At 39.4% G+C, this 25,485-nt stretch overlaps 1 protein-coding gene across 1 annotated transcript in view; it reads right to left on the bottom strand.

The window, feature by feature from the left end:
- Positions 1–171: 171 nt before the first annotated feature.
- Positions 172–25,485, bottom strand: part of LOC112048834 (uncharacterized) — a 57,258-nt gene continuing 31,944 nt past the window's right edge. Inside the window, exons 5-8 of the mRNA XM_024086512.2 lie at positions 12,730–12,909; positions 12,120–12,317; positions 5,689–5,827; positions 172–4,975 (exon numbers count right to left, since the gene is read on the bottom strand). Of these exons, the coding sequence (XP_023942280.2) occupies positions 5,747–5,827; positions 12,120–12,317; positions 12,730–12,909 (459 nt within the window). The 3' untranslated portion in view covers positions 172–4,975; positions 5,689–5,746. The remainder of the gene's footprint in view (positions 4,976–5,688; positions 5,828–12,119; positions 12,318–12,729; positions 12,910–25,485) is intronic.

The following is a 25,485-nucleotide window of genomic DNA, read 5'->3' as shown; positions in this document are numbered from 1 at the left end:
TACGTCAGTAGTGACTCACTAATGATTGGTTTTAATACTAAGTGTGATTAACCGAAAATCGTGGTGTGAAGTCGTAAGCTCAAAATCTCTCCCTATGACGAGAGTGGCGTAGTTTTCCAGCAGCCAAAAATGACCCGATTTCTCGCAAAGGTTATGAATAAAACAACAATGTAAGATGTGCCATTGCTCACTCTTTATTACGCTTGTTAATTCAATATATAAAACATAATATAAATCATTTTGTAAATATCACCGATGGTTGTCGCTGCAAGCCCGCTTGCTGTCAACATGTGCCAATCGTCTCTGCGTATCTCTGCAGCTGCTGGGTGCGAACCAATGATCAACTGATTCTCTATGACATCGTAATTACTTTTAATGACGAAGTTAATTTCCTTGGCATAGAGAATCAGCTATGCGGGACAAACGTCAATTCGTATTTTACTATTCAATTGTGCTGTTGTTAGTTTTTTTTTTATTTCGTCTTACGTCCATTCGTTTTAATACGTCATATATTTTTTTTATTTGATTTGATTTATGCCATACGTAGGATTGAAAGCCCATGTGAGATTTTCCCATTCTCCTCTAACTCTAACTAGTCGGGAAAGACTGTATTACTGTATTAGGAGTGGGTACGACAATAGACCAACGGGGCGGGGATCGAACCACCACCCACCACCCCTCGGTGATGAGGCAGACCACTCTTACCGTGAGCTATTGAGGTTTCAATGAATGAAAATGATGAACTAGACGTGATTATTCAATAATACAAATATGAAAGTAGTGCCTTTTCACGCTGTTCCTCTTGAAAGGGTTGGGATGGCACTCCTTTTAGAGCTGTGGCTAATTTACGATTTGTGCACAACCAAATCACCTTTATACCTTTGTTTTGTGTTTTTAGCATCAGCCTGTAGCCGTCCACTGCTGGACATGGGCCTTTCCGTTTATTTTTGTACTACCCTCAAATATTTTATTTTGAAAAAGAGGCAAAAAGGTTTTACTATAGCTTGGCGAGTTCGTTGATGAAACTTTCATGATATGCGAGCAACAGGGGAAAGGACTACGCAGGTATGAAGTCGTGCCCGCGGGGCAGAGGAAAGGACTGCGCGGGTATGTAGTCGTGCGCGCGGGATATCGTTAACTCCCTCCCGGCCACTCCCACACGGGCCATCGGGAGTGTTACGAACGAATTTGCCCAGCTATATATATTTACTACATACAGAAAGAAAATTATTTTGACCATATAATTTGTCCCTGTATTTCATTTATAAATCTACTTCAGACATTCTGTAGCTTACTTAAGTTATTGAATTGCTATTACTTCATTTTACCTACCATTAAATTTTGGGACATAAGTAGGTACATAATTAAATTTTCCTTATAATAAAATACGAATTGATATTTGGCTCACTGTACCTACACTTAGATATTATTCCTGCGTTATGATTTTTTTTTTGTAATAAAGTAGACAAAGGTGTAAAAATTTTTTTTAAACTTTTTTTTAGTCATATTTTTTTCTAAAGTAAATTCGAACCCAATAGCAGCAAAGACAGGTGAGTTATTATAATTTTAAGTAGATTTCTGATAAAAATAATTTATTTAATAAATCATAATCTGACAGCAAATAATTAAGATCAAGAGGGCCACTCTGAGTTTTGCAAATTCAAATTCAACACCCCATCGTGTGGACCATATTGGATCATTATTTTGATATAGATATATCAAAATAATGATCCAATATTTGTGGAACAAATATTTATGTATAAATAGCTGTGTTTTCATACTTACGTCAATGGCAAGTGATTAAATTTTTAGATTGGGTGATGAGTGTATTGTTACACACACACAGAATACTAAGTAACTAGGGTGGGGTGTTGTAATGTTAAAGGTTAAATACCAAATAAATACTATGTAACTTTCGGCGTAGATATTCGAATGGCTAAACTCATAGTAAAATTTCTCCATGATACTAAAATCTTAACTATAAACCTGATGCCTGCGTTACACCTTATTTTAGGAAAGCTAAAAAATCGTCAGTTGCTCCTTCCTACCATAGTTTGGAGATAGCTAGAACAGTAGCAAATTATGAATAAGGATATGGTGTGATGGCTTAGGAAGATGGCAAGTTTCAAGGGTACAGATCGTCAAACGTCCAATTATAAAGCGTATTTTTTTCTGCATAATATGAGAAAACAACTAACCGCGGCAACCTTTCGAAAAATACTTAAAGATTTCTTTAAAAGGCTTTAGCGAAGGGTTGCCAAAGTTAAAGGATATCTTGAAATTACGTTATATTTTTTCATTCTGTTATATACTAGGACAATATAGGAGACCTGGGCACGTGCACCCGCTACATTCCAAACCCACCTCGATCTGAATTCCATAATTGGTTACTGTACTTATCTGGCATGACATACAAACTTAAATGAAGCTTTCAGCTCCAAAATACTTACAAAATGTCTGACTATGCAGGCTCTCGGTATATGACCAGAAATATAATAAACCTGGATTGGGGGCGCCACAATAATTTTTGTGTTTAGTGTGCCAATGGCAAAAATTAGTTCCTTTTTTGTGAGGTTTTTTATTTTTCTGGTCTTCGTAAAAAAATTACTTACATGGAAGTTACCATACTTTCATATATTTGAAAACGGACTTTCATGTCAACAAGAATGATCCCAGCGTAGACAGAGATTCTCCGTCTACAGTGGAATCATTCTTTAAAGTTTCTATTTTTAAATGGCTACTCGTAACTCGACTCTGCGTTCTGGCATTAAGGTTAAGACTTGAGTATCATAGAGAAAAGGCCCAGTTGTCATCACGAAAGTTGAAGTGGTTTTTTTGTGATATCATACCGCACACAACAATAATTTATTAAAAATTGTAAAACGAATTTGATCGTTCTTCTTCAAGGTGGGTATTTAGTGTCGGATTTTAAATACAGAACAACCGCTTCAACTGTCACAACGCGCGCTAGACTCCGTCGGCTCGCAGGTGGCTCTCTGAGACATGGACGAGTCAGTAAAGAAATTTCAGCGGAAATAAAAAATAACACAAAAGAAATGTTAACAAAAGAGCAGGCGCCGAGCGCCTCCGTCATACAATTTGTTATACCTACTACATCTAGACTGCGCTGAAGGTGTAGCTCCGATTACTATCGACGCGTTTGTGAACTGGCGGTTGTCACTACTTGAATGAGAGTCGGACTGAATGTGCAACTACCCCAGACTTCTACACTATTGCCATTAAATTACCTAGATCGTAATACAAAAGTCACATTTTTATATTTGAGTTATAGAAGCTGAGAGTGGTGAAACCAACTGTCGTATCAAAGAATCAACTGTACCCACAAGGCCTTCTGGTCACAATAGGAGTGCTGCTTATTTTAGAAAGGAACTATTGAGTTTCTCTGCTAGTACTATGGAAAATAGGATGATGAATGCGTCCGCGGTCACATCGCACGGCTCCACCACCAAGCACCGAAATGCAATCGATGCGACAGTTGAAATAGTTTCCATGTTACGAAACGATTAAGAACAAATCAAACTGCATCCTAATATTCATTTTTGACAGACGCCACGATAATTTGCAAGATCAGCGTCATCTTTAGTATCATATATTTTTTTTTAGCTTTCCAGTTCTTTTATTTAATACCCAATATAAACAATGTTATTATTTGCAACAGCTGTCGTTGTAACCACTCACCAGCGCGTGAAACGATAATCGGAAATACATCTCCGAGCCCTACGTAACTTATCTCTATGTACATACAATCTTTATTCAAGCGATTTTAAAAAAGTCTTAGTACTTTTATCGTATTAATTTGAAAATTTGTTAAATGTCTTTATCGTTAAATTCACTTGTATCCACTCGCACCACATTTTTATTATATTTTTTTTTCATTTTCGTTTATAACACAACAAGAGTAACAGAATTAGCCCTGCTAAATAAACTACTAACATAAGTTACAACTAGGTACAACCAATATCTTGTATGAACTGCGAGCGCGCCGCTTCCATCTGTCGTCTGTCGCGGCGACAGACGGAGGCGTCGCTGCGTGTCTCGCGACCGTCGCACGAGCGACGCAGCGACGCCCCCGCTTCCAAGTATCAATAAACATCTCACAAATCCCACAAAATCCATCCATATTGCACAAAAGGCAGCGCATCGCGTTCATATCAATTGACATTTTAAAAAAGATAAAAATATTTTGATAATCTATGAAGGAATCACGCGCGACTCGACCGCTAGCTCGCGCTAGCGCCGAGCCGCTCAGTCGCAATTCGAGATCAAAAGCCGAGGCGATTCTACCGAAACCTCCTATAGTGCGGCTCACGCGATGCGGGCTTCGCCTGGCGTCGTGGGCGCCGCGTGCGACCGGACGCACGGTACAAGTTACAACTAATACGACATACATGTTTTATTATTAGGACAGCTATATTATATTTAAGTTTAATCTACGATACTTTTTCATGTCAGAAAAGTATCTCCAGCGTCAAAATCGTGTAAAAACGTCGGAGAAGAAGCCCGCATCCCGTGAAGTTCTTCTCCAAAATTCGTCGCGTCGACGGCGACATCGCGTCGAGTACTCCAGAAATACAACACCGCAATACAGTCGTCGCAGCGACTGATTAAAATAATTTGTTTACGTAACTAACGATGGCCACGTCGGAGGCGTCGCGCGAGCGAGCCCCGACCGTCGCGCCTCTCGCGCCTGCCGTCGCGCGACTGCTGACGCGAACATCCGAAACCGATTACGAGTGGCAATAATTTAAACACAGTATTCAAAACGAGTAAATATTTCCAAAAACTACATTCGGTCGGCGAATGCGGCGAACGCGATCGATATAATAGTATTAGTAAGTTTGTACTTTGATCATTATTTGAGTGCAATTAAAGGAACTCGAACACTCGGACGGCGCACCGAGTCGCTTTAACCTGATATGAGTCGCCGGCACCGCGGCGAGCTCGGCCCCGCGCGCTGCAACAGAGGTACACTGTTACTGTTACATGTTACATGTTCGGCTGCACAGAATGAGGGGCCCCACGCCGGCCCAATGCCGATTGGCAGAGGATTGAGAAGATTCTCAGGTATGCAGGTTTCCTCACGATTCGAATTACCTATTGAATTCGAACCTACGCCCTACGGAATCGGAGGCAGTTGACAGAAGTCATATTCACTGGGTATCCACGGGGTGTCACGGCTAGTACAGTTGCTGTTGGTCAAATCGAGGCCTGGAACTTGTGTTAATAAAATAGGAAACTGTACTACAACTGCACAACTGTCCGCATGAAATGCTGTTTCCTCCTAGGGAGTGACATATTCTCGACAAAAGTATAGTAATGAAGTAGTGTTATCTTATGATCAAATTCATCTCAAGATTCTTCAAAACCAAAAGGTAAGGCAGACTTACTTGTGAATTTATAATTTCAGTACTATGATATAACTGGACCTTGTAACTAACCAATAGTTGATGGTCGGCCATCGTCGAATACCATGAACCATTATCCGGCAATGGCACTGTGGACGTGTAGGCCACACGTACCACAATGCGACCCACCACTACCACCTGTAGGTGTGGTCGTGGGCGGCTGGGCGGCTGGGCGGGCGGCGCTCATCACCAGCAGAACACGGTCAGCTCGCCGCCGCTCACACACTGGCTCAGCCTCAGCACCGAGCTGCAGCTAGCGTACCTGTGCGGAGCTGGCAGGTGTGGTCGGGGCGGCTGGGCGGCTGGGCGGGCGGCGCTCATCACCAGCAGAACACGGACAGCTCGCCACCGTGTGCGCCGCCTACCGCGCGCCACGAGCGCACTCCGCCGCCCACCTTCAGCTGGAACAAGCACCCACATACCAATTAATAATATTTTTAATGGCCCACCGCTGGGCACTCGTTTCCTATATGAGATAGGTTTTAGAGCTTAAACTAGCAAGCTGCTCCGATGATAATGTTTGACTAACACCAATTCAGCTTAGTAAATCATTAAGCTATGTCGGTGATTCCTTTGGCATCCGAAACCTTGCCAGAAGATACCTTGTAGAGCTTGCCTGACAAACTTCATTGCAGGAAGAGTGAAAGTTTGTTACATGGTTCAAATATGAAGTTATTTAAACGTCTACTATTTATTATTAAAACAATGAAGGAGTGTTAGCTGCGGTCAAAATAAAATCAAAATTCAAACAAACAATACCCCGTCGAATACATTAGCGCCACGTATGGCATGTGACGTAACACGTTACACGCTGCGCGAATATTAAACTGCTATTTGCAAATAGTACGAGATCCGGCATAAGAATTATATACCCTCATCTGTTATTTATTTGAGATAAGAAAAAAATTATAGAAAATATTCATATTGAGTCAATGCAAATAGGTTGCCTAGTAAAATTGCGCCCGATGGTATTAAATGATATATAATATATTTGCTCGTAAAGTATCGCTTTCACCAATTTGAACATCTATCTCATTGCGCACATGTGCCGTAATGTAATGTAAAGTAAAATGCACGTGTGCCGTAATGTAATATAAAACTTTTATCATCCGTCTAAAAACGAACGGTACTTATCTAAATCTTCGCAGAGTTTTATATCAGAAAAATGCTCAACATTTTATGAATAAAATTAACTTTGTGAGATAAAATATAATAAAAAAAACATTTAATTATTTCACTTTCAAAAGTATACTATAACCTACCCAGGAGTATGAAGAATAATTGAACCAAGTTTCATTAAAATCCGTCGAGTAGTTTTTGTTGCTATAACGAACATAAAGAAAGACAGATAGACAGACCTTTTTTTAGGTTATGCCACATATTGCAGGGCGTTCTTCTTTTTTTGTTTTAGCTATAAGTTATATATTTAAAATTTATTATTGTAATGTGTGGCACTGCCTAAAAATAAAGATATTTCTTTCTTTCTTTTCTTTCTTTCAGACAGACTAAAATTTTACTGATTGCATTTTTGGCATCAGTATCAATCACTAATCACCCCCTGATAATTATTTTGGAAATATATTTCATGTACAGAATTGACTTCTCTACAGATTGATTATAAGTACCTATATAAAATGTTTCTAGAGGCCATTGTTAATTAATGTTTCAATAAATAAATAAATAAATTATTATTAATTATCGTTAGTACCTACACATACTCATAAGTATCAATTATCAAGTTATGATGCAACACGTCCATGCCCCGCCCACGGCGCGCCGTGTATGGCCAGCATTACTGGCCCGGCATTAGTAAGCTATTTACTTCTTTACTAACCCAACGGTTACACTTCCTTATTGGTCCGACTACCAACCAGCCTCCACTAGCTTATTTAGTTGTAGTTCTGATATTCCCGGGTTCGTAAAGTTAGAAAACCCTTGTTATACATTCTTATAGCATTGAATAGTATTTTAGTAGACTCCGCGCCACGATAAAAGTCCCGCAGCTAAAACCAGAACTTAAATAGCCAACGCCTTACAAATGAAAATAAAACCGCCATTACCAATGACAATGAGTGTCATTTAAGACGTTAGCGCCGCGTCTTCGGGACTTGTTTCGTGGCGCGGAGTATAACTGTAGAACTTTTTGTGACAGGGCCCGTGTGGAGAAATACGACCGCCATGCGTTTTTTCGTAACTGAATTTTAAGCCAATTTTTCCGACATAAAATTTTCAGTATGAACTCAATAATTTAATTACTACTCAGAAGTAAATACCTACTTGTAATACTTAGTAGTAGTACAACTACCTAAATTTGTACGTAGTTCCTGTAGGTAGTAACTTAATATGTATTCTATGGCTTAGTATATATCAGGGATGTTATAGAGAATATCTTCCGCAAGTCGATTTCACGGCAAAAACTTGAAGATCCTATCGGTACCAACGTTATCAATAATGCATTGAACACCGCATGATGTCTAATAAACGGATAGAGTGTGTAGGTAGGTTTAATGTACAGGCGGCTACACACGATAAGTCAAATTCATTAAAGTTCGTTTATTTCAACTAGATTTAGGTATACTTTTAATATTTTAACTATCCGTATCGCTAACCTAAGCTAAGTATAGCTATTAATAAGGGAAGCATGTTCAGGATTTTATTAGCATTTCAATTTGCAGATTACATAAAATAAGTTTATGACCAAAAATATATATACTTATACAGTTAAAAATTTAGAGTGTTAGAATCACTACTGACGGACATGGTATTATAATTACTCTCCTTTGATAGAGCTAGTTCTTAAAAGTAGCATTTTTTATTTTTCTTATCTTTAGCCGATGGACGTCCACAGCTAGACATGGACTTGGACTTGCGTGAACTTCCAAACACAACGATCAGCAAAAAACCATGAAAGGTATTTGTCAAAGCTTCAGCCTATGATTTATATTATACTTGACTTCAGCCTATGATTTATATTATACTTGACTTCAGCCTATGATTTATATTATACTTGACTTCAGCCTATGATTTATATTATACTGTTGTTACAAAACAATAACTAAGGACAGATGTTAACACTGAGTAATATAAAACCCCGCTTTGTAGTTAGTCTGTAATGCATGATTAGTTTTAGTAGACAAGAAAATTAAACCGAATTTAAAAAAAAATTACATAGATCGTAACGCTAGTAGGTAATTATACGACGAAAACTAAATTTTCAATTCCCAACTCAAGTAAATGAAAAGCTCGCGCGTTCTCAGTGGGCTCATTGCGTGTGGAGCCCGCTGTACAACAGGGAGTTGGGCAAAAAAAGCGTTTTGATTCCACGTCGGGCCATGTACGGGGGAGGCGGCGCGGCCGGTCTGCGCGCGCAAGGAATGTCGCCATTGACGAGGGCTCAATGACGCGCGGCGCTCCATTGACTTGGTACCGAGACGCGAGGGCGTTATATTAGTGTTTTGTTCAACGAAGTCTTTATTGCAGCTCGTGGAAAGTGCTAACCCTGTGGTTATTACTTTAGATTAAATTGCTGTCCCCGGAGAATAAAATCACAACTATTATTTATTTGTTCTTATTAGTGTTATTATCACTGGCTCCGTGTTGTCATTATTGGGATCCTGTTGGTGCTAATCTTCTTTAATTTTCATACAATTATTTATAAACTTTTGAAGGCAATAAAAATGCAATGGTGAAGGAAGATCGGAAAAATCGGAATATAACTCTGACTTTATTTATTATGACTTTAACTCTATATTGACTTTATTAAAATACAGCAAAAGCGCGTTATTAAATACTCTAGTAACGCGTTTTGCTGTGTGGTTAACAAAAAGGCGTTATCGTGCTGTCAACTTATTGCCTGCCTACATCCAAATCAACCATAATAATTGAAACAAGTACCTAAATTATTATGGAGGTACCTAGCCATCTTCGACTATAATCTGACAAATAAGGTGGATATAGGAAAAAATGATTATGTCACCTTTTTGAAAACAGATGTTTTACACAAGTGCGCATAAGAATGCTGCAAAATATTCGTCAGCGGCATATTTACGTCAAATTTGATGAGGAATTTTATCATTCTACAGTATCTACATAATTCTTTTAAAAACCTTTGTCTTATATTACCGTTCCCCTACAGTTAGTCGGAGACTAGTTAGACTAAGACTGTTACGGCAATAGTCCAGCGGGTGGTATTCAAAATTCAAAATTCATTTATTTCAATTAAGCTCAGTTTACAAGCACTTTGAAAAGTCAGGATTAAGTCAAAAATTAATTTAATCTAATGGTGGTAATAATAGTCGAAAATTTAAAATTACGAGGATACGAGGGTTCCAAAGCGCACCTTGGTTCGAGAAGAACCCACAACAAAGTCAGCCAAGTATTTTTTTTTTTTACAAACTTATTTAAAACCAAGCACACAGTCGTATAATGCAGTATCATTTATCTATTCATTAACACTATAATAAGACTTTCTTAAAAGCTTGCGTTCAATAGGTAGTCTGTGGTGGGCATGACCTCTCGCTCGACCACTACTCGGTGTTGAGTCAACCTCTTTATTGTGGAGCTATTGAGGCTTGAAATTTGTATTAGAGTTATCCATTGAAGATCTAATACAAAATAATTTTATAAATCACCGAGCAAAACAGCAATGTAGATCACAATAATGTTGGCGTAGTTTTTGGGCCTTTAGTAATTGAAGGTCACCTTCGGTTGGTAAGGTGGTAGTCATAGGTAGATAGATGGCGGTAAGTATAAGCTCGCACATAAATTGAAACCTTAATTTACCCTTTATTCCCGGCCCGTGAACCCTGCGTGCGGCGCGCAGGCCTGGCAGGGCTGTCACTTCATCAGGTTGTTAAATTTTTGTTTTAATTTTAAAGTAATACTTCCTCAGGCACGCTTAATGCGTTACAAAAAGTGTAATCGGCTGAGGTGCGCGGACTTTGAGAGGGAGAACTAAAGAAGTTTTACTTCAGCCGTGGATAAACTACAGCAAACTCGTTTTATTTTTATTTTAGTTTTTTAGTACATTCCAAAAGTATTGAAAATTAGAAGAAAAGAAAAATAGTTGACATGTTAACCGGAAAATTTAAAAAGAATATTTTGAAACTAATATGCTAAAGAGATAACATTTGATTTCTGTTTGTTATGAATAGGCTCCGAAACGACTAGACCGATTTTAAACTTCTTTCACTGATGGAAAGCTACATTATAAATGAGTAGACCATATTTTGTGCCCGTATTCCCACGGGACGTTAAGCGAGCAAAATCGCAGGAGTCGGCTAGTTTAGTATAAACAAATGTCACGCAAGTGCCAGCCCTACCCGCGGTCGTGGGAACAGCGTCGTGCATGTGAGCCCATTATGCGCCGCCATGCACCTCGCGCCGTCACTTGCGCGCCTCGCGCCCCGCACCCCGCACCCCGCACCCCGCCCGCACACAACCGGCGTGCACTTTATACATGCAAAAATGCATTGCCTACCCTGAGGACTCATTATGAGGCTGTATTGAAGAGAGAATTATCCAATTTGTATGTACAATATATACGTAAGTATCATAAACATTGTGCACACACACGCGCAGTGTTGCCAATTGTGAAAAATTGCGACTAGCTCTAGCTTCTTTTATTATGTGTATATGTCTAAATAGCGACGTGCTGCAGTAAAAAAAAGTTTTGACGACATGATTCATAGTGAGTTAGCCGGCGACTATTTTTTAATTTGCCAGAATTATAAACATTTTTGATACCTCTGGTATACATGAGTCAGACAGTGTACCTACCAGTGGCGAATGATGGAATTTTGACGAAGTTAAGCCGTCCCAAAGAAAACTAAATTCATACCGCATGATACAAACACCGGTTTCTTATACATCCGTACATATTCATTATTTAAATGGTAACCCGTTGGGAATCGGCCTGTATAGACTCTACGCCGCTGGTACCTTTATATTTAGTAAAGATTGTATTGTTTATGTATATATTCTTATTCATTTGCCTCTCCTCTTTTTCAGGCTGCTAGTGGCGTCCAGCAACCTTACCAGAATAAAATGCGAGAACTGTCTCAAGTTGAATCAGTTTTTGCATCTTTCTATCGACTTCTGATAACAAATCCAGGAAGACGAATCAACTGGAGCTGGCAACACTGACACAGCGGCACACAGTGATTACGCAAGGCCGACCTGCGTCCGTGATTCCGCGATTATTAGAACTACCTACGCGTACGATACTACGAGTATGCATGCTATACAGGTTTTAATTAAACCAATATGTTATTCTTATCTACTATACTGTAACAGTAATTTATGGAAACTTAACTTTGCCACCTACATGATACGATTTATTGCAATCCGCTTTCTCGTCAATCCACTAGGCAGACAAAATATTAAACCACTGTTGCAGGGAACTCAAATAACTTCCCTTCGTAAGTTTGGATGTTCAATCTACCGGTTTAATTTTACAGATTTATCCTCCACTCTGTCAGATTTTTTTTTTGTGATTATCAAGTTGTCATTCGGATCTGTCATTCCCATACATTTTGTTACTTTCGAAACGTTAGCGTTTGTAGAAAGAGAATTGACGTGCCACATGGCTACGAGCCCTGAGCCTGACCAATTTAGAAAAACATATAATCTGAGCTGTGAGATCGTCTAAATACATAAATAGAAGGAATATGAACGTGTAATGAGGAGTGCTACCTGCTGCATCTTGTCAAAGTCGAGCGCGGGCCGGTGCCGGCGCGGCGGCGGCAGCGGCAGGCGGCGGCGGCGCGGCGAGCACGGCGCGCGGCCCGCACAGCCGCACTCGGCGGCGGCGGCGGCGGCGGCGGCACCCGCGCGACGCGGCTTCAGCGCCTCCAGCGGCGGCGACGTGCAGAACCGCACCGGGGTCTCCACCTGCAACGCGCGGCGCCGGCTCTTAGCGTACCGTTAGGCAATGTATGGGCAAACCATTCGTTATCGATAGGCGTTTATTAATATAGCATATTAATGTACTCTTTGTCGATAGTGGTCACCTATCAATCGGATATGTCATTCTCATATTTTTTTTAGTTTTCTAGTTTAGCGTTTGTAGAAAAAAAATTGATATGTAACTCGGCTACAGACCCAGATTAGATAAAATAAATTGTTTAAAAAATGATTTACCTTAAATAGTTTTAATTTATTACGTAATTTACATTAAGAATAATCACTTAGTTAAGTACCTGTCATCTGTTGGGAACGTCGTATTCGAAGCTCGTCCAACGAAAATGCTGCCTCCACACGGTCGCTGTCTCAATGCAGTAAGACGTCACGTGTCGCGGCGTACCTTGGTGTCGTCGTCGTCGGACGAGGGCGCGCGCGTCGCCAACTCATCGTCGTAGGGCTCCGCCGGCCAGCGGCGCTTCTCAGGCGCCGCGCGCGCCGGCGACGACGCGCCGCGCCGCCGGCCCTCGCCGCGCGCGCCCGTCGCGCTCGTCGCGCCCGTCGCGGGGCTGCCGTTGATCACCTGCAGACAAATTCACAATTTTATAAGGCAAATACACATCCGTGTGACCTTTGAGTTGGTGCCATACTTTAGTACATAGTTTGCGAAACACAAGTTTATACTTATTGAGTTACAGGCTATGGCCAAGGAACTAGAAGAAGACTATGAGAAGATATCTATATTTTAAATGCGATTGTAAGTTTGTTACGTTTTCAACTTTCCCAACCAATCTTTTATTTATTTATTGAAATACCTTTATTGCAACAAAAATATATACAGTTTTATCGGCTGTCAAGCCGTTAACGCTACAGGCATGTGAGCATACTTGATCGTCAATGGCTGACTTTAGACACATAAACACTAATATTCGCCCGCTCGAGGTTCGAGTCGAGACGAAGAGGCGAGAGGAAGCAGTCCTACAACAAAACAGCCGTCCTCGCGATACCGTGAATGGAGTAGTTCCCGAGGGGAGTGTGCAGTTACCGGAGGGAGGAGGCAGTGGGGGGGAGGAAGAAGCAGCGGTAGTTAAAGCCGCTTAGCCGGCCGACGTCTTCGCTGAATATTTCACCGTGAAATTGTAAACTCGCAATTGTCGTGTAGCAAAGCGTCGCGTCATTACACGGCGGAATTAGGGATGCTAAGTTGAAAAGCGTACTTTAAAAATATTAAGACTATTCTCTGAACCAAATATTTAAAAATAAATACCTACTAACGACGGACCCGACTAGCTAACTCTACGTTTGCTCGATAGTATGGATGTGGGACTGACAAATCGGAGAAAAACACTTTCCCATCTGTCTCCAACTATTAGCTATTATATTTAGATTAGTAGATTATAGATTAGGGGCATCCATTAAACACTCGTTGCGTTTAAGACCATTTTCTGTAATGTTGAAATGACATGACGGACATCTGGCACTTACAACAGCAAGCTTTGTTATGTACTATTAATGTCGTGTACTCGTATTCTTCTAATAGGTGAGGTGATTTTCATCTTAACATCGAGTGGGTCAAAAGTCATCATCATCATCATCATCATCATCAGCCGAGGGACGTCCGCTGCTGAGCATAGGTCTCTTCTAAGGAGTTCGTCGTCGGTCTGGGCTCGTCATTCCAGCACCTTAAGACCCCGCCCATTGTCACTTCAGCTTTGTGATGCGCGTTTAGCTATGTAGGTAACTTTGGATGCGGATCTCCTCATTTCTCATTCGATCAAGCAGAGAACTCTGTGCTTTCTTATGTTTAACATCATGTGCATAGGTACATCATCCTATGTACATAATGGAAATTAATAATAAAGATAAAACAAAAGTTCCTCTCATCTCAGTAAGGGTTGGAGCTCGCACAGGGTTTAATGGGAACGCATAAATTACGGCGCGATTACGGTCGCTTAACTGCTGATAAAACTGATCAAACCTTTTTCGATCACGTGCTTTAACGGTTATGATGACGTTTAGTGCCTATCGCACCCTTTTACGTTTATCGTGTACGGTTTATAGAAACTCGGCTGTTTTCCTTTCCAAAAACACTCAAGGTAGAAATGGAGGAGCTTCATTAGCTCCGCGGATATAGAGCCGAGCTCAAATCCGACAAGACTAGGATACGATTCTTACACTCTACACTATAGTCGTACTTATTCCTAGCACAAGATTTGCATTTTGTTGGATGGGTACAAGAAATGCAGAAACAGAGTATGTAATGTATCAGAAATCAATAAAACACACACTCAGCACACTCCATCCCCAACCACCTGGTGAACGCATCAGCGCATACACTAATAATGCAGATGTGATTGTTTTCATTCTCCTTGGTCAGGTTACCCTTGTGTTACCCTTAACCTCATCCTAATCTTGGTCAGGCTATTTGAGATTTTATTTTCGGGATTTGGGAATTTGGTGGTGCTGTGCTTCAGAGAGAACATTAATTACTCAAATAGCAAATATTAAAAAAACAGTAGTAACGCTAGTATCTAAGTATTATAAGAGTCGGTGAGGCAGGCGGCAGGCGGCAGGCGGCAGGCCAGACGCGGGTACGTCAGCAACGGCATTGGCGCGACGTCTCGTCATCCCGAATTTCACGGTTCACTGGATGACAAAGAGAGCAGCCGACTACGCTAATCCTGCTGCAAATTTTAGTTCGCTAAAAATTAGCCACGCCGCCCTGCCGCCTCGCCGGCCTGCCGCCCTAGCGACGCGGACGGGCCGACTTCAATTGGATGAGTTTTTAGTACTCGCCTTCCCTTTGATGCTAAATGAAATGGGTTACTGGAAATTTGCGGAATTCAAGCACTAAGTATTTATGCGTGTTATGTTTAAAGCTCAATTCATTTGTTTTGTGGCATGACTAGCCACAAAACAAATGAATGGCTAGATGATTTCAAATCAACTATTTATGGTCATATAAGAGAAGTGGTTCGGTGCGTGTTGATGACATACGAGGATAGCAGCTAACTATTATTTTGTGACGTTCCAGTTCCACACACACAAAACGATATGTACCACAACAAATAACTTGAGTCACGAAGACCTGCGAACACGCCAAGAGCACACTTCGCCTACATAACCGCGAGCTTGATGGTAGACCCATTATGGATGGTGTCTTGTCATCAAAATTAACTCTTTGCACACCTTCAGAGAATTCACTTCATTTTGCTTCACTGTAGATGATACACAGTATGTGCTCGACGCCAGTGTCCTGGACATTTGGTATAATAAATATGGTATAATGAGTGAGAGTAAAACAATGATTTCTAAACAAATCTTTTGGAAAAAGCATCTTTTAAACATTACATACATACATTACATTATAAACATTACCTTCAGAATAACGGACATTGTGAAAAAGTTCTAGATATGATTTTCTTTTTGTCTTTGTATCGTCTTATACGAATATTTAGCGAGAGAGTCGTTTGCAAATAATTTAATGTGATTATTACGAACGATTGCAACTTTACCAAAGACTTAGAGTATTCATTTCACAGTAAAAGAAACGCAGAGAAAGGTCCGGTGGAAGCTTCGAAGCAAAAATAAGCGCTGGCGCGAAGCCGTCGCTTTGTATCGCGCTTCGCTTCTTTCATAACAAGCCATCGGCCTCTCAGCCTAAGCTGCCTTCCTACCAAAGCCAGGCAAAAATGGATAGCGAAGAAAATATTTTGTGAAATGTTGTAATTACAAAGTGTTGTTTATTCAACTGCATGACTGCGCTCTCATCTATTCTTAGATTATTAATTCCAGTCAGTAAAATGACATTTCAGTGACAGTTGCACTTGTCACTTTACTGACTGGAATTAATAATCGTACAATAAAGTAATACGAGTAGAACCTGTAGGTACATACCCTTCTCAGTCCTCCAAGAACTCGGCAAAGACCGTCTTTCTTGCATCGTCCAATGTTATACTTCACTATACTTCACAAAATCGCTCTCAATAGCTTTTCGCTCCACGAATGTGGTATATGAGCAGCACGGGAGGAATTTCGACAGATTATAAAGCTTGCTGGCTTTCGCCGCCACTTTTTTGGCTTGCCCTGATGTGGAGACCACGACCACTCTGGGAAGAATCAAGAATACCCGACTTGTGTCTTCGTACAGAAAGAAATGTACAGACAACAACGCCTGAGAGACCGTCAGGATCATCAAATGATGAGTTTAGTTTCCTCAACTGAGAGTGGTTGACGTAATAGCTGATATTATTATGTAGGTACTTGTATGTAGTTACTCGTACCTGTTTCTGGCGCTTACAATGTAAATCAAATAATTTCCTCCGTGCTCCTATGGTCTTTACAACGGTTAAATGTCGGTGAAACAGGTTTTCCCGTGCAATGAGGTGTTTGAAAAGTCAAGGATGAATTATCACTTGTGTAAGATCAACCTCTGCTTGCTCCAGGTCAACTAACGTGAATTGAAAGTCGTTAAATTAATCGTTGGGGTTGTTGGAATTTATACTCTTGACAGACAGACAAATATTATAACATAGTTAGCTACTAGCTGCTCCCGACGTAATCATTTAGAAACTTTGCTTGATAAACAACTTATTTAGTAAAGTTTTTAAACAAACGGTTGAATGGTTTGAAATGATGGTTCGGACGAAGTGATAACTTAAATAAATTGCTTGAATCTAGGTATTTTTCTTTTTTTTAACTCTAAATGACAATTTTGCATTTATTCAGCCAACAACAAATACATATTAATAATTGAATCTAATAATAATTTATTGAATTTAATTATAATTAAGAATCCTCTACTGTCGGTAGGTACATGTGTAGAATATTTTGAACAACATAGAAGATCGAATCATTTTGAAAATTGTCTGTGGTCATAAATGCAGCCCGAAAGTAGCAAGTGCCAAACAAAAGCAAATGTGCAAGTGTCAAACGTGCGAACTTCAGCTGTAACGCGTTATATAAACCAAATCATTACCAAACGGTTTACCATCCCTTAAGAAATGATCACTTCAAATAAACAGTCCATATAAAATGTAAGAAAACTACAGGGAATATGCCGGTAGCGGCGTTTTGTGGTTGTGGCCGGTGGCCCGTGTGTGGGAGCCCTAACATTCCTAGCATAAAAATGCTAGGAACTTATCTCTTCCTAAACGATTTTTTCTACTTTTGCTGGCTGGCAAAGTGACCGTACCCAGAGTAAAGAAATATATTCTTTACTATGCCGTAACCACTATTTTATCTATAGCTACTTATTATCTGTTCGTTCATAATCATAAAACAGAATACATTGGTCATACTACCGTTAAAAACTAACAGATGGCGTATGGCGTATACCGACACGCCATTTCTGTATGAGACAGTAGACTACACTCCAAACCTCAAGAAAACCTAATCCCTGTTTTCAATTTGAAGTACGTCTTACGTTATATAAAATCATGGACTATGCAGATGCATAATTAATAGCAATCTAACACTACGTTTTTCTATATTTGAGTTGACAATCTAGATCCAGGCTATCTTCCAGCAACACCTAGTCTGCATGGAGACGGAATCTTAGTAATATTAGTAAGCGTAGAAGTGTAGTGAATCTATTTCTGCCGGGCCGGGAAGTGGTTCAACAAACGGCGCGCGTGGCGTGGGACCACGTGCTGAATGTCTTTTTGTTCATCTCATTTTTGCTATCGCGAGGGCGTTGACCCGCGCCGCGATATTTTAATCTGTTTTACGTAAATTACCCCACTTGCAGTCGCAACATAGTTGCGCGGCGCTTTGTTTATATCCACGTGGCCCTCAGTTTGTCGGACTACGAATAGAATGTGTTACTAGCGGGCGCCCGCGACTTGTACCCGAGAACAGTGTAAAGTTTCATTGCTCCAACCTAAAGAAATGGGCATAATCGGTGGCGTAATTTTCATAGCTTCAAAAATGCACCGTCTATACAGGAGTTGTGGAGTCATTACTAACCTGTATTGGAGAAGGAATTTTCCATTTTTATGTATAGTGCCTACAGCATACCCTAGTTAAAAACCTTTTGCACACCACTGTGTTGGACTTGGTTAACCGTTGAATGTCAATGATACTTAAATTAATACTAGCGGACGCCCGCGACTTAGTCCGCCCTTGGACCTCCTTAATCCGGCCCTCTTACAAAATCCGTTCTTAACGGGCGTCTAATATGTGTAAACTACATCCCTGCCGGTTTTCGAAATTTTGTGATGAATGAATTATCGCATTTAATAAGATTTATCTCATAATAACCTATTTTAACATTTCATTAAGGAGCCTTTTGTCCCTCCTTATAGAAGTGGGGATAGAAGTATGTAGAGCTTAGACCCACGACGCCACTCCAATGTGCGATGGTTTCAATGGCGAGTTTAGGGTGATACCTAATAATATTGTTAATAATAACCAGGATCGGCAGTGTAACGTACCATCCGATTCACGATATGATGAGACATACATAAGGTGTATTTGTTTAGATGAAATATGTCATTTACTTCACAGCGAAGTCTGTAATTAAGCACAGCACACGAGTAGGTACATACCTTCCTGTCCCTGTACTCGTTTGAGCACGTCAGCTATGTACGCCTACCCACGACTGAAGAACTCCGCAGGTGGGGTGGTGGAGATATTTAAAATTCAAAAACAAGACCGCCAAAGCAAGTTTGTTGCCAGCTGCGACTTGATTACTCTCGTCTCTCTGCAGCGCTCGCGATTGCCTCTCGCCACTCAGGAAGCGCGCGGGGGTGCGGGCGCGGGGGGCTGCATAATGGCTCCCTTCAGACGAGGGCGAAGGGCTGCCATGTCACGTTTACGAGAAACTTTTCTGGGAAGCCTTTATATGGCTACAGATTCAATAGCATTGTGAAATTATAACTTGCTGGAGATATAATCAAATGGTTAGTTCAGCGGTTCTCAAACTTTTTTGGAAAGTGAAACATTTGACGAAAAAAATTGCTTCTTCTTTTTCATAAATTGGTTGATGTCAGGTTTGAGAGAGAGTTGAATCAAGTCGCATGTCAGGTTTGGAGTCCAGTATTTTGTTTTCTTAGCTGTGTGGTATAGGTTTGTAATGCTATTTTTTTCTGTCTTCTCGCGGAGCCACACGAAGCACACTTTGTGAATGACTGGTTTAGTTGTTTTACTATTGGAAGACGGTGTGGCTTTGGATGTAGTAGTAAATTGATAACATAAACGCGTTTGTGTGTGCAAACTAAAGGGACTTCAGCTAAGCGTTAGGTATACCATCCCGAGGAATTTAAGATTAAAAACATAAACATATAGGTCAATTTTACTCTAATCTAATTTTTATTGCGAAAGGTCACTTATCACGAAATCTCGAAAATGGCTTGACATACAAAGATGAAATTAGGCAGGGAGGTAGTTTATAGTTAGTAGGTGTTACTAAGTACGAATTTTGCGATAGGGCCGGATTAAAGAGGTTAAAGGGCGGACAAGTCACGGGCGTCCGCTAGTGCTTCATAAGTTAGTGTATGCGAAGTTAGTCTACGAGCACGCCCAAAGTTTGCAGTGTGCGCTGAAGCAGGTACTCGTATGACCAAGTAACGTTGAATTGTAAATATGCACTAACTAATGCGTGTCGGCATTTCCTGAACACGCACTTTGCACTTCCCGTGAATTGAGTACACTTGGGTCCGTGTAGAACTAAGTGTCAACTTCCTCCACTTCTTCCAAAATTGCTTTTTATATTTACATAGCGGACGCCCGCGACTTCGTCCGCGTAAAAATTGATGTAAACTTCTCTACCTCTACCTTACCCTGCTCGTAAACCTACCCAACCCTACCCTACCCTACCCCTACCTTACTCCTACCCTACCGCTAACGCTAACCCTACCATCCCCCCACCTTACCCCTACCCTAACCCTACCCGTAACCTATCCATACCCTATCCTACCCTACCCCTACCTTACCCCTACCCTAACCCTACCCTACCCGCACCCTACCCCTACCCTACCCTACTCCTATCCTACTCCTCCCTATACCTTCCATATCCTTCCCCTACCTCTACATTGCCCCTACCCTACACTACCGTACACTTTCCCTAAATTACCCCTACCCTACCTCTATCCTACCCCTTCCCTACCCCTATCTTATCCCTACCCTCAGCAAAATTGGTCCAGCCTTTTGTGCGTGGTGCAATGACCAAAAGACTATAATTTCCCAAGCGACTTCTATGCTAATATGTACTATAAAGAGGTAAAGTTTGTGTGGTTGTCGGAGGTAATCTCTGGATCTACTGGACCGATTTGTAAAATTGTTTTACCAATAGAAAGCTACGTTATTTGCGAGTGTCATAGGCTATGTTTGATCCCCATATTCACACAGGAACGGGAACTACGTAAATGAAAGCGCCGGGCGTCATATAGCGGAATTTCTGCGTCTTTTAGAAATTTTGTATTATCTCCGAAACTATTTAAGTAATTAACATACTGTAAAGGGCAAATCTTATCTCCATAATATTCTTGTGATTATTAAATAATTTATTTTGATAAGGATTTAGATTTAGTTGTGTAAATAATGACGTAAACCTTAATTTAAAATTAAAATAATTTATTAAAGTACTAAAGGTGCTATATATGCTAAAATATAAAAGATAGATATATGGTGTCGCGGACTTTTTTGTAGAACTTTTAAAGGTTTTAAAAGCCTCCATACATTTATTACAGTTATACGTAATGGTTGAGGCAGCGCATGCGCATTAGTAAGTTTTTCGGTCCGACCTGTAAGAGAAAACCCGCGATAACTCAGTAGTTATATATGATAGAAATATAAAATATAGCCTATAGCACTCACCCATAACATAGCATTCTACTGGTGAAAGAATTTTTAAAATCGGACCAGTAGTTCCGAAGATTACCCCATTTTAAAAAATTGTTACAAACATACAAACTTACAAACTTACAAACTTTACCTCTTTATAATATTAGTATAGATATAGATATGGAAACGTATTCAAGAATTTTTACACCTTAACTAACGTGGTTTCCACGGAATAGATAAAGTCAAGCCTCAATAGCTCAACGCTTAAGAAGTCGCTCTCAACCTCAAGGAGGTTATGAGTTTGATCTCCATCCGTTGGACTATTGTCGTACCTTCTCCTTACAGTTTTTACGACTTAATGAAGGAGTAGGAAATAATGGTCATATCTAAAAGATATAACCACAGAACAATTCAACAATTAAAGTTAATCTAATACGTATTATGTTAATAACTACAACTAAATAAAGATACGACATTCGGTTACAACGCGGCTAGATCTAGATTTTTCTACAGATAAATGAAAATAGAACATACGGGAATTTTCCTGTAACACGGTAATAACTAACGTCGTGCCGACCGACACGAAGCTTTTAAATTTTTGACCGTTCTGCAACAGACGTGACACATACAACAGGTAACACACAACACGATATGTCATGAGCTGCAGTTGTTCCGTGATGTATCGTATTTATTAACTACGACTACATACTAAAAGAAAAACTGGTATTTCTGACACTTGACATGTACACCTTTAGTAAAACATTTTCCAGGAACAGAAAGTTATATTATTTTTATTTAATAAATACACTAAAAATATAACATAATGTCATAAATATACCATGAAGAGCTAGCTAGGGACAACATTTTGAAACAAGTAAGTATCCTATGTGAGACATGGGTAATTTTTTTACATGTAATAAAATAGCAATAACGTGTGACACGTGTAGCGGAATATTTACGGAAATTCAAATTGTTTAGATTTAAATCTCGTTTTTAGGGTTCCGTATGCAATAAGGATTGACCGTGTTTCCGCGGATTAGCTAAAAAACTGGTAATACTTGAAAGCTGTCATTTTGCATGATTATATTTATTTAATGCACACCGACAAAGTAATTAAAATAAATATTCAAGAAATATTTTGTTTAAGGTAGGTATCTGCCATACATTTGACAGGTTTTGTTGATTTTTATTTTATCAAAGTAGGTACTTGATCACAATAAAAAATACAATGCATGATCCTAAAGCCAAAAGAGGTTTCAATGTATCCCGATGTAGGCCAGGCGACAGGCGACGGGCGACAGCAAGACGAGCCCAATTATACCCACAACCCGCGGAGGAACGTCACAAACTTCATTAGGCGAACAGTTTCGCCAATTTTCCGCCGTACCTAGAGGCACAATCGTATATTTATTCAGGTACGGGCGGCAAAAATGGCGGCCAATTACTGCATCAGCGATTCCCAGCTAGCAATTGTCTTATCGCGACCCCACGTCGTTCGTATTGACACCCTCTGCTATATCGACTTTTTACATTCCCTCGTCGGTTTGGCTTGGTTCATAAAGTTTCAGGATTGAGTCCCATCATCTTCGCCAGACCATTATCAAAGGCCTGTTATAAAACTATGGGTGCCGCCATATTAGCCATGGCTGCTGTGCTGAGCGCCTTGCGATGTGAATACGCACATCAGTGCTTGTTTCCACAAGCTCACGTAATTTTACGTAAAACAGTTCTTTTTTATTCGTCATAATTAGCACTGATTTTAAAATTCACTCTCATAATCAGAAAATAAATGAAAAACCGATGTTTTAATGTGTCTTTGCACCCCAACCGACATCGACACACACACCGACCTGGCCGTCGTGATATGGTTAAAATAATGAAAGCTCAGAACGCGCCATGGCTTTTCTTCATTGTCACAACGCGTTGAGATTAAATAGCATGTCAGCCACGAATTTCGCTATTTGGTATTTCTGTGATTGCCATAACGCGTCGTACGCGTTTTCATTAGATCCCTAACACGAATTTCGCCATGTGGATGTTTTACTGTGACCACAACAGCGTTGTGCGCTATTTTCCGCTCACTGAGCGTTTTCGATCTTAGAGCGTAACATATAGGAACATGAAGGTTGAGTCATCGAGTGTAAGTAGTTGAAGGGTAGACCTCCTACGATTGTTCCGCGGGCTCAACCCCTCCGAGTGCGCAGAGGGTCGGGGCCCGGGGGTCGGGGCTATTATCATCAGCTAATAACGACTGTGACTTTGACTCCCGAGGGATTTACTCATCTTAGTTATAACTATGAATAATTAGGGGTATTTTGTTATATGACCTAGGTTTTCATTAAACTGTCTAAAAAATCTAGCGTTTCTATAAAAATACAGCACAAATAACACAGAAATCACAATATCTTTATGATGTAAACGACTTTAATTAATACATCACCGGCTTCATCACAGAACAGACATCGCTAAAAGCTAACGCTGTTACTTCTTATATATGGGGCATTCCACGTCAAATCGACTAATAGTTGGACTCGACCCCTTTCGATTTGGATAAATTTTGGTCAGAAGTTTTCTTTTATCCTATAACGAAGTTCTGCCGAAGAAAAAAAATTAAGATTTTTTTTTTCAAAAGTTATGCAAAATCCAAAATTTCACTATTTCCATCCATATTTTTTAAATTTATGTTTTAAAAATCTCGAAAACTATTGCAATTAAAAAAATCGATTATGGTAAACTTCAAAGGGGATACTTGGGGCTATTAAAAAAAAAATTTCCATAAAAAAATTTTGAAAAATCTCCAATTTGTGAAATTTTGAATTTTTGAAAATTGTCAAAATAGACCGTCGACAATAAATTTTTGGCTCAAATTTTTTGTGTACTACCTTGTACCAATCTTAAAAGATCCTGAAATTTTTGGAACTGTGTTTTTTGTTTTTTCAAAAATATGAATTTTTGAAATTTGTTAAAAAAAAAAATTCTTAAATTTTTTTTTTTAATCAGTTTAGCGAAACGCGTAATTTTGATATTTTGAACAGTTGAAATTTCATTTAGTGGCATAATGATGAGAAAAAATTGACGACCAAATTCAAACACCTGATGAGCTATTCCAATGGGCAAAAGAAAATGTTCACGGAATCAATTGTGACTTTGTTTCAAATGAGCAGATTCAGCGTACTCAAAAAAAACTTAACCAGAGATTTAAAAATGCTCTGCCAGTACAAGGAATCCGAAATTGTCATGCCGCTATTCCCATTTCAAGTGATGTGATGAGAGTAAAAACCTCATCCTCATCTGAGGAAGGAAAGGATTTCCGGTTAAAAAATACAGATATCTACGAGTTCGTTGAAGAACCAGATATTAAAAGCAGGTAAAAATCTGAAATTTCTGTGTTAGTACTTTATCTATTTTAAGTTTGGATTTAAAGATTTAAGTCATATTAACATTTTTCAGGTTAAGAAAAAGAAAAGGAGCAACAACAGTAACTGAAGAATTGAAGAAAAAAAAATTTTCGTAACAGAATGTCAAGTAAACTTACACGTAAAAAGCTCTATTAAATAAATTAATAACCAATAATAAACAAATATCATTAATGTTTTTTTTCTCATCATTATGCCACTAAATGAAATTTCAACTGTTCTAAATATCAAAATTACGCGATTCGCCAAACTGATTAAAAAAAAAAAATTAAGAAAAAATTTTTTTTTAACAAATTTCAAAAATTCATATTTTTGAAAAAACAAAAAACACAGTTCCAAAAATTTCAGGATCTTTTAAGATTGGTACAAGATAGTACACAAAAAAATTTGAGCCAAAAATTTATTGTCGACGGTCAATTTTGACAATTTTCAAAAATTCAAAATTTCACAAATTGGAGATTTTTCAAAAATTTTTTTTGAATTTTTTTTTTAATAGCCCCAAGTATCCCCTTTGAAGTTTACCATAAGCGATTTTTTTAATTGCAATAGTTTTCGAGATTTTTAAAACATAAATTTAAAAAATATGGAAAATAGTGAAATTTTGGATTTTGCATAACTTTTGAAAAAAAAATTCTTCGGCAGAACTTCGTTATAGGATAAAAGAAAACTTCTGACCAAAATTTATCCAAATCGAAAGGGGTCGAGTCCAACTATTGGTCGATTTGACGTGGAATGACCCATATGTGGGCTTCATCATCATCCTTTTTGAAAGTTAATTAATTAAAACAATCACCAAGTACCGGATAAAGCTCGTCGTAATAAAAGAAACAGATCAAAGTCTGTGACCTTAGCGTCGAACTTCGTGAGCTTCAAATTATAGTTAAGTTATATTCCAACGAAATGCAAATTAATTTGTGTCTTCATTTCAATTTTCTGTTCACTTTTTCGAGATCATATCG

The sequence above is a fragment of the Bicyclus anynana genome, chromosome 9 (assembly GCF_947172395.1).
Source record: "Bicyclus anynana chromosome 9, ilBicAnyn1.1, whole genome shotgun sequence".
NCBI lineage: Eukaryota > Metazoa > Arthropoda > Insecta > Lepidoptera > Nymphalidae > Bicyclus > Bicyclus anynana.
Note: the sequence above shows the minus strand (reverse complement) of the source record. Positions and strands in the feature narration are given on the sequence as shown.